The sequence below is a fragment of the Patiria miniata genome, unplaced genomic scaffold, assembly GCF_015706575.1.
Source record: "Patiria miniata isolate m_02_andy unplaced genomic scaffold, ASM1570657v1 HiC_scaffold_16, whole genome shotgun sequence".
In the NCBI taxonomy this organism is placed as follows: domain Eukaryota; kingdom Metazoa; phylum Echinodermata; class Asteroidea; order Valvatida; family Asterinidae; genus Patiria; species Patiria miniata.
The window spans coordinates 3945456-3956422 of record NW_024037054.1 but is presented as its reverse complement, the minus strand read 5'-3'; the positions used below and the strand labels follow the sequence as shown (position 1 = coordinate 3956422).

At 38.6% G+C, this 10967-nt stretch overlaps 1 protein-coding gene across 1 annotated transcript; it reads right to left on the bottom strand.

The window, feature by feature from the left end:
- Positions 1–638: 638 nt before the first annotated feature.
- Positions 639–1991, bottom strand: LOC119723195 (lysophosphatidic acid receptor 6-like). The gene has a single exon (XM_038193756.1). The coding sequence runs from the start codon at positions 1989–1991 to the stop codon at positions 639–641; it is 1353 nt and encodes a 450-aa protein (XP_038049684.1).
- Between the last annotated feature and the right edge of the window lie 8976 nt (positions 1992–10967).

Sequence of the window (10967 nt, the reverse complement as noted above, 5' to 3'; positions counted from 1 at the left end):
CCATCATAAAAGTATTATAATAACGACCATTCTTTAACAGATAACAATTTCACAGCAAGGCTTTCTTGGAGACCCTTTGTTGTTACATTCTATTGCCAGCTTCACATTGAATCAGAGAGAACCAATAGCATGCAAAGAGTGTTGGCACACTGACAAACCAAACACAAAATGACATCATGCAAGATACAAACTGTTTAATACCATTACAATCTTCCAACAAATGTGACATGTTTCCTTTCTTTTTTACATTGAGACAATTCTCAGTTCTATGTACGGTGTGTACTTTGCAGATAACACACAGCAGAGTGTAGTGAATGAAATTAAACAAGAGTTAACAAAGTTAAATCTGAAAGGCTGTTCACTTGTGCAAATCAAAAATGAAATTGTAGAAGAAGCTGAATTATTCCTTAAAAAAGTGAACCACGCCCCCCCCAAAAAAAAAACAACTGAAGTGCTCAATTTGTAGAGAAGCTGAACAATGACAAAACGATCAATAACTATGGAAGTTTTGGAAGTTGCTATGGAACTTATAAAACTTTCGGAAGAGAGGATTGAATTTTTTAAAAAAATTATATCGTTTTCCTTTTTCTTTTTTGAAGGAGGGAGGGGGGGTTGAGGGGGAGTTTTGCCTTTGATTCCTAAGATCTGATCCTATCTGCAGGATCTGCTCTTGGTAATGTCTGCAGAGGGATATTGTTCATTGGTACTTGCTGCCTCTTTCTGCAGCAGAAGGCTTGCTTAAAGGCCTTCCTGTACCTTCCACTACCAGCATTGAATATGACTGAATTAATGGAAGAGTTGATGACTCTGAGGCAAGCAGTCGTCACATCCAACTTCCATTTCACATCTTCATTTACATGAACGTCTTCCCTGCTATACATTATAATTCCAATTAGAGCAGTTATAGCTTGGGGCAGAAAACAAAAAAATACCACGGTTGTGTTGATGCCAAGTATCAGAGTAACTCTTCGTAGATGTTTTGACGGACCTCGGATCTGATCACCAGTTGGATTTGGTGCATGCAGTCCCTTAATTAGGAGGATATTGAAAGTGACCGTGAGGATCAAACTCAACATGAATACACAGAAAAAAAGGCAAAAATAAACCAGATTTAATGTGAGCAAAGTTTCATCATTATTAAAAAACATATGCACATTACCTGATAGATGTTTATACTTTTCTTCAGTTGGCCAAACAAGACATTTGATTGGTGGTACATTAAAGGCCAGAAACTGTTTAAAGAAAACAATCAAATTCATGGAAAAAGACAGTATCCATATGCAAACTGCTGCTCCTATTGCCCGTCGCTTCAGATTGAGATTACGGTGTTGGAAAGGGTGACAAATGGCAAAATATCTATCATAAGACAGCAGTGTTACAAAGGCTATAGATGAAATAACACCAACAATGCATGTGTACGATAAGAGAGTATGAACTGCTTGGGCTGAGTTCCCAAAATATGATACATCCAATTCAGTTTGTGTTGTAAAAGCCACACATTGCTGTTGAGTGGCCTCTGAAATCAAGACCATCAAATCTGCAACAGCCAAATTAGTCAGATAGAAATTAGTGATATTCCGCATGGAGGGAACTCTGCAAAGGGTAAAGAAAAAAGACAGAATGGATAGGATCCCTAATAGTTCGAGGACAGGAAGGACAAAACCATACAATACAGTCTGAGCATTGGAATACACATATTTGTTAGCCTCTGCCGGATTCTTAAATGCAAGGATTCGCAACGAGTGGTTCAACAGTTTGTATCTTTCACTGCATGGTACATCAAAGGACTCGTTCATCGGTGCCCATGGAGATGGTCCAGTTTCATCCCAGATCAGTGGATGATCCATCTGGGGTACGGAATAGGCCACAGAGCAGTTGTCGCTGTGGTTCTGGAAAACACAGGTGAAGAAGGTACAGACCAGAATGTCCAGCTGAGCAAGGGATGTTGTACCTTGGGCATAGACGGTGACATTTTCATTGTACAACCACATGATTGACACAGAGTCTTCCTGCTTGTGTGTAGCCTTTTGGAGTGTCTAGTATGTGATTGTTCAGTGTCTTGTACAGATAACGTGGGGTGGAGAAACACAGCAGAAATTTGCTCGCTGGATGGATAGCTGAACAACAGATTGGTTTGCAGATGACGACGAAATCAAGCAAGACAAGTTTGACTGCAGGATACCTACAGGTTTGCTCAGCAGCAAGGCAGTTTGCCTCTCAAAAAGTACGCTGAAAATTGAACTTTGTACAAGTACATGAAGTAACATCTAAAATAGAAGTTGTTGTTCCACAGTACAGTTTCAGAAAGTTTCCCACCAAAGACTTTTGTAGCCACTGTTCTGTGTATTTCACTGCTTCCAATTTAACAGGGAAAAGAACTGGAGTCTGTACAAGAATTATTTGTCCTTTTAAGTCAATTTATTGACAGCTAATGTGATGCAAAGTTGTCACCCGATCATGTTATGGAGTTGGCAACAGCAAGGGCTGTCCATAATACATGCGGCCAATTTTGCTTAGAGATCTGATCGCTCCAGTTAACTGGACAGCCTGAGATGAGAACTGATGTCAAGTTTGATTGCTGGTTGACTTGAAATGGAGAGAGTGCATAAGCGTTACAGGCTCAAGGTGCAGTGAACACCATGCATTGTTGGGTTCAGAATTTGGAACAGTGATGTACTGTGATGAGGCTGGTGAGAAGATACAAAAATGATCTTGACGATCAAATTTTCCATTTAAATACTCTCATTGGCGCATCACATCGAAACTGACATAATTGCGGTCACTTTCCCTCTACGAAGTTAACTTGAACATAGAGTGCTTAACTTAAAATGACCAAATGCCAAATCAAAACTGACAAAGCAACTTTCATCTGATTATGTTGTATATAAAAAATTCAAACATGTGGCTTTTCTTGGCTTTGTATTTGTTTGCTCTTAGAATAGATTTTTTGTTTTGATCAAGAAAGTTGCCTCAAAACCGATACCTTGTTATTTACATATAAATTCACGTTTGCAAACATGTGGCTTTTCTTGGTTTTGTATTTGTGTGCTCTAGGAATTGATTTTTTTTTTTAATCAAAAAAGTTGTGTCAAACCGATACCTTGTTGTTTACATATTAATTCACATGTTAGCATTCAGATAAATATTTAAAGTACAGCTAGGCCTTTCACTTTGCACTTCTGTATTGTGCAAATTCATTAAATAAGTTGTCAACAATTTAACCAAATTGGGATCACTAATCAATAAAGTCTGTTTTCATTAAATATTGTAGAACCCTCTGTTCGTGGCCCCTTGTGGAGGTAGCCTTATGCAACAAGTTTTGATTAACAGCTCAGGTCACCAGCCTCCATTCATTGATTCTAGTTAAACACGCCCACCACAGACCACAAACTGACTCTTGAGAATTGCCAGTCCACAGTCTACTATAAGGGTGGCCCCCAATGGCATACTTCCACTACCTTGAGACTCAAACCACCTGTACCAATGGATGGAGAATCTTCTTAGACGAAATATGATACAATGATCTCCTGATTCGGTCCAGTAGTTTTTGCTGCAGATCCAATACTGTGAAGCACACATCTTTCATGGGGGTATTATTATACAAATATTGAGTGGCTCAGCGTGGAATGGGAGGAATATTATCACAAGGTAATATCTGGACTTTTCTGTTTCAGGAGGCAAAGCTGCGTGAAATGGAAAAGTCCAGATTTTACCGAGCGATGATATTCCTCCCACTTCACAATTTCTCCAAATTTCAAGTTCCTAAGTAAAGTATTTCTCAAGTTATCGTGCTGACAAGAGTTAACCTAACCAAAACATAACACACACAGACATACATGTTTGTGTATTGGTGTAAATCGAGACTTTTCTTTTGTTCCTCTTCCCAAAAGTGTGACTAAAAAGACATTGAAGAAAAACTTCGGGCCCTAGAAAAATATTGGACCACTTTCAGGCATTCTACAAATCTCACAACAGTTGTAATTATTTAACCCCAAGTCATGAAGACTGCCAACTCTGCATCCAAGACCAAGAGCTGTACTTCCAAGGCCAAGAATTTTACTTTTTAGACGGATACGTTGAAATCCTTTACACCAACACAGAGACCAAAACCAAAAAATGAAGACCTACATGTATATTAACTGATTGCAGTTAGACTTTAATTAACCCTAATGTCCCAAGGGCTCTTTCGGGGGTCAAGGACCAAAAATACCACAGAATACTATATGAGTTGAACACACTTGTATGGAAAGAAATGCATACTACAGGTTACTACTCAGTAGTATTTTGTAGCTTTAGTTGAGGTAAGGGTTCATGGATGTACATGTACGATTGTTGCTCAAGCCCATAAAGTATCACATTAACCCTCTTATGCAAACATACATTCTGTGCCAAGTTGTCCTTTCAGTCAAAATCAATCAAGTGACTGTTTACAACAGTCAAGAGCTCGCAGCCTAAACAAAGCAGGATTGACTGGCTGTGACTGCTTATATAACATGGTACAGCTATGCTTTGATTGTAGCTAATTGATAAGCCTGTTGTGCCTACCACTTGTCTGTTTTTGTCTACTGTCTGAATTTGACTGGCACAGTGCTTGCTTGAAATACGATATGACTGTTGGTGCCTTGCTCGTGTAAAAGGCACAGGGGATGTAGATTTATTTTTGTTGACTGTCTGTGACTGTTTAGACAGCAGGAGGGTTAATAAATGTATGATTGTCGCTCATAAAGTATCACAATGAATACAATTAGACCGCAGTTGCACTAGCAACTGTGTCAAACTACAATGTATGACTAATACAAAATGCATCACCACGTAAAATTAATGGCTACTTATTGAGATCATCAAATTAGTTTTTATCCAGCTGAAGCTTCAAAGTTCTCCTACAAGGCGAGTAAAAAAACCTGCAATAATGCCAAGGAGCCATATTTGTTTCAAAACCAAGATGAAGTTTTGAACTTTTTATTTAAACCTTGTAAGAATGACATATATTCATCAGAAACCTTGTGTGAAAAAATGAAGTTAATCGCATTTACCATTTGCCTTTTGTGAACCTTTTTACTGCAGTACTCGACTTACGTTTTTGTCTGCGAGGCATCAGAATTTTGCATAGGGCCTGCATGAAAAAATTTTTTTTTAATAATCAAGACCTTGAATGATGGTTATTTGAATCACACGATGATGGGGACGTCCCGTTTGATTTCTAAACCAGGAACCAGAAGTTTCTTTGTGTCTTCTTTTGGGAGCTCTTAAAGCTGATTTTTTTCACTTTGAAAACCGATAACATGTTGGAAAAAAAAATCTTTCACTATTAAAAATCTTAAGTCTCCTAAATAAGGGAAACTATTGGAAGTGCAGCTGGGCCTGCCAATGGAATGCTTCACTTTCATATTGTGAAAGTTGATTGACTTCAGTTGAAAGGAATACTTCACTTTCGTAATGTGAAAGTTGATTGACTTCAGTTGGTTGTAACCAGTTCATCATAGCCTGTAGCTCTGTCAACTCATTAAACTCCTGTGTGCATGAACAAAAGAGGGCGCTAATTACAGAAAGTACCCCCCCCCCAGCTACACCACAAAAATATGATGGTTCCTCTATTTCAATGGTTCCCATTTCACACTTATTCTGTTACATTTAAGAATGACTAAACACCAGGGAAGGCAGGGTTTGTGCAGAATAATGCTCATTTTCCCTCACCTACATGTACGTGTAACTATATGAGGAGGTGGTTATGCAAGCCCCTCCCCCCATGAGCCACCTATTATTCAATACACCAAACACTACTGGACATTAGGTCAGAAAATTGAGTGGGATGAATTGTTAAAGTGTTTTATCAATGTTGGGATATTTTAGCCTTAAAGATTTGGGTTAGCAAGGTTGTTGAGGCCAAAGAGAAAACAATTTGATGTGCTGTTTTGACATTTGAACAAAAAGTTTTGATTTTTTGACCGAAAAGGTATTTATGAATGGAAATAAATATGTACTTGACCGGTATTAAACACTATCAAACCAATTGGAGTCTGTAGGCTGATAATGACTCGCATATCAACATCCAGACTCCAACTGGTGTGGAGTGTTTAAAACCGGCCAACAAAAATCTTTTAACTAATGAAAATGTCACAGAAAGACTTTCTTGGAGATCTAATTATATTACTAGCATTCATGGCATTACAAATGCAATTAATTCAGGGGGAACCAATAGAAAACAAGGATTGCATAAAACAAGAACAAGCCCCAGTTGAAACGACAAAGGAAACACACATAATAACAGCATAGAAGATACAGTAAGTTTAATACCATTACAATCTTTGTACAAATGTAAAATACATTTCTTTTCATTTTTACATGGAAACAACTCGTCCCACAGCTGACATACCGACGAATTTAAGTGAAAACCTTGTTTCGAGTAATTTGCATTTTAAGTTGGACATTTTTCTGGGCGTCGTATTTCACTCTTAATGTTACGATAATAACCCTTTTGGTGTATATTCGAAAGCAAAATAGAAAACGTAGTATCCATCAGGTAACTTATTTAATCAGAGAAGTTGTGCAATATTTTTTATTTGATTGTAAATGTTTTCGTCAGTTTGTCAAATTACAAAATCTCTAATAACCAGAGGGAACCAATAGCATGCAAAAATTGTTGGCATACTGGCAAACGAAACACAAAATGACATCATGCAAGATACAAACTGTTTAAATACCATTACAATCTGTGAACAAATAGGACATGTTTCCTTTCTTTTTACATTGAGACAATTCTCAGTTCTATGTACAGTGTACTTTACAGATAACACACAACAGAGTGTAAAGGCTTAAATCAAGTTTAATCTGCAAGGCTGTTCACTTGTGTGAATAATAAATAAAAAATGCGATGGTAAAAGTTGAATTATTTCTTAAAAACAAAGTGAACCATGCTCCCCTTTCAAAACTGAAGTGCTGCAATAGCACTATTTTTAAGTTGTAGAAAAGCCGAAAAATGACAGAACCATATATTATCATGGAAGTTTTGGAAGTTGCTATGGAATTAGTCCGAGTATCACCCGTTATCCATGGAGCAAGTCTCCTGTATAACGTCTGATATGTCTTGACATGCAGATATATGCAAGCCGTGCGCCAGCCAATTGGACTCAACTTTACTAAATCTAGACGTCATTTCATTCCCAAATCAGGACTAAATGGGTTGATTGGTCAATTCAAATGCAGTGTTTTGTAATGCAACAACAGCCGGACGCATATCACATAACATGATACTGAGCATGTGACAAGTTTTTTTTTATCAATTGTCTATGATGCGCAAGGGGCGAATGACTGAAGACCCGATATTAGAAAGCGCCTGCTGATTGGTCAAAATCTTGGATGTCAAATGGCAGGGTCTTGCCTAATTAATCAGCGAATCTGCTCACATATCATAGACCATGCCATAGTATATTATATAGACTACTATTTTTTTTTTGTGGTGGGGGGGGGGGGGGGGGACGTTTGCCTTTGGATCCTATGATCTGATCCTATCTGCAGGATCTGCTCTTGGTAATGTCTGCAGAGGGATATTGTTCGTTGGTACTTGCTGCCTCTTTCTGCAGCAGAAGGCTTGCTTAAAGGCCTTCCTGTACCTTCCACTACCAGCATTGAATATGACTGAATTAATGGAAGAGTTCATGATGCTGAGGGAAACATTCATCAAATTCAACTTCCATGCCACATCACTATTTACATTCACTTCTACCCTGCTTTGCACTAAAATTGCAATTAGGCTATATATAGCTAGGGGCAGAAAACAGACAAATACCACGGCTGTGTTGATGCCAAGTATCAGAGTAACTCTTCGTAGATGTTTTGACGGACCTCGGATCTGATCACCAGTTGGATTTGGTGCATGCAGTCCCTTAATAAGGAGCATATTGAAAGTGACCGTGAGGATCAAACTCAACATGAATACACAGAAAAGAAAGCAATGTGTAACCAGCTTCAAAGTGATAACAGTTGCATCATTATTCATAAACACCTGCACATTACCTGATAGATGTTTATACTTTTCTTCAGTTGGCCAAACAACACATTTGATTGGTGGTACATTCAAGACCAGAAACTGAAAAAAGAAATCAATCAAATTGATGGAAAAAGACAAAAACCATATGCAAACTGCTGCTCGTATTGCCCGTCGTTTCAGATTGATATTACGGTGTTGGAAAGGGTAACAAATGGCAAAATATCTATTATAAGACAGCAGTGTTACAAAGGCTATAGATGAATTAACACCCACATTGCATGTGTACGATAAGAGAGTAAGAACTGCTTGGGCTGAGTTCCCCAAATATGATGCATCCAATACATTCTGTGTTGTCAAAGCCACATATTGCTGATGAGTGCCAAGTGAAATCAAGACCATCAAATCTGCAACAGCCAAATTAGTCAGATAGAAATTAGTGATATTCCGCATGGAGAGAACTCTGCAAAGGGTAAAGAAAAAAGACAGAATGGATAGGATCCCTAATAGTTTAAGGACAGGCAAGACAAAACCATACAACACAGTCCGAGTACTGGAATACACTAACTGGTCAGCCTCTGCTGGATTCTTAAAAGCAAGGATTCGCAACGAGTGGTTCAACAGTTTGTATCTTTCATTGCTTGGTACATCAAGGGATTCGTTCATCGCTGCCCAGGGAGATGGTCCCGTTTCATCCCAGATCAGAAGATGATCCATCTGGGGAAAGGAATAGGCCATGGAGCAGTTGTCGCTGTGGTTCTGGAAGAAACAGGTGACGAAGGTACAGACCAGCATGTCCAGCTGAGCAAGGGACGTTGCAGCTTGGGCGTAGACGGTGACATTTACGTAGTACGACGACATGATTGACACAGAGTCTTGCTGCTTGTGTGCAGCCTCTTGCAGTGTCTAGTATGTGATTGTTCAGTGTCTTGTACAAATAACGTGGGGTGGAGAAACACAGCAGAAATTTGCTCGCTGGATGGATAGCTGAACAACAGATTGGTTTGCAGATGACGACGAAATCAAGCAAGACAAGTTTGACTGCAGGATACCTGCAGGTTTGTTCAGCAGCAAGGGGTTTGCTTCTCAAAAAGTACACCGAAAACTAAACTTTGTACAAGTACATGAAGTAACATCTAAAATAGAAGTTGCTGTTCCGCAATACAGTTTCAGATAGTTTCTCACCAAAGACTTTTGTAGCCAGTGTTCTGTGTATTTCACTGCTTCCAATTCAATAGGAAAAAGAATTGGAGTCTGTACAAGAACTATTTGTCCTCTTAAGTCAATTTATTGACAGCCAATGTGAAGCAAAGTTGTCACCCATTCATGTGTTTGGAGTAGACAACAGCAAGGGCCGTCCATAATACGTGCGGCCAATTTTACTTAGAGATCTGATGGCTCTGGTGAACTGGACGGCCTGAGATGAGTACTGACGTAAAGTTTGATTGCTGGTTGACTTGAAATGGAGAGAGTGCATAAGCGTTACAGGCTCAAGCTGCAGTGAACACCATGCATTGTTGAGTTCAGACTTTGGAACAGTGATGTACTGCGATGAGGCTGGTGAGAAAATGCAAAATGATCTTGACAATCAAATTTTCCATTTAAATACTTTCATTGGCACATCACATCGAAACTGACATACTTTTGGTCAAATTCCCTGTACAAAGTTAACTTGAACATAGAGTGCTAAAACTGAAATATTTTAATTGACGTAATGCCAAATCAAAACTGACAAAGTAAACTTTCAACCTGATTATGTTTTATATAACATGAAACTAATCACATGATGATTGTGATCCCTTTTGATTTTTAAACATGTGGCTTTTTTGGGGTTTTATTTGTTTTCTCTCGAAATTTGATTATTTTATCAATAAAGTTGCCTCAAAACTGATACCTTGTTATTTACATAGATAAATTCACATGTTAGCATTCAGATAAATATTTAAAGTACAGCTTCCGGTAGGCCTTTCACTTTGCACTTCTGTATTGTGCAAGTTCATGAAATAAGTTGGTCAACAATTTAACCAAATTGGGATCACTGATCAATAAAGTCTGTTTTCATTAAATATTGTAGAACCCCTCTGTTCGTGGCCCCTTGTGGAGGTAGCCTTATGCAACAATTTTTGATTAACAGCTCAGGTCACCAGCTAAGCCTCCATTCATTGATTCTAGTTAGACACACCCACCACAGACCACAAACTGACTCTTGAGAATTGCCAGTCCACAGTCTACTATAAGGGTGGCCCCCAATGGCATACTTCCACTACCTTGAGACTCAAACCACCTGTACCAATGGATGGAGAATCTTCTTAGACGAAATATGATACAATGATCTCCTGATTCGGTCCAGTAGTTTTTGCTGCAGATCCAAAACTGTGAAGCACACATCTTTCATGGGGGTATTATTATACAAATATTGAGTGGCTCAGCGTGGAATGGGAGGAATATTATCACAAGGTAATATCTGGACTTTTCTGTTTCAGGAGGCAAAGCTGCGTGAAATGGAAAAGTCCAGATTTTACCGAGCGATGATATTCCTCCCACTTCACAATTTCTCCAAATTTCAAGTTCCTAAGTAAAGTATTTCTCAAGTTATCGTGCTGACAAGAGTTAACCTAACCAAAACATAACACACACACAGACATACATGTTTGTGTATTGGTGTAAATCGAGACTTTTCTTATGTTCCTCTTCCCAAAAGTGTGACTAAAAAGACATTGAAGAAAAACTTCGGGCCCTAGAAAAATATTGGACCACTTTCAAGGCATTCTACAAATCTCGCAACAGTTGTAATTATTTAACCCCAAGTCATGAAGACTGCCAACTCTGCATCCAAGACCAAGAGCTGTACTTCCAAGGCCAAGAATTTTACTTTTTAGACGGATACCTTGAAATCCTTTACACCAACACAGAGACCAAAACCAAAAAATGAAGACCTACATGTATATTAACTGATTGCAGTTAGACTTTAATTAACCCTAAT

Bases quoted from the DNA above. Each gene is read 5' to 3' on its own strand.
- LOC119723195 (XM_038193756.1), bottom strand. From the start codon at position 1,991: ATGTGGTTGTACAATGAAAATGTCACCGTCTATGCCCAAGGTACAACA.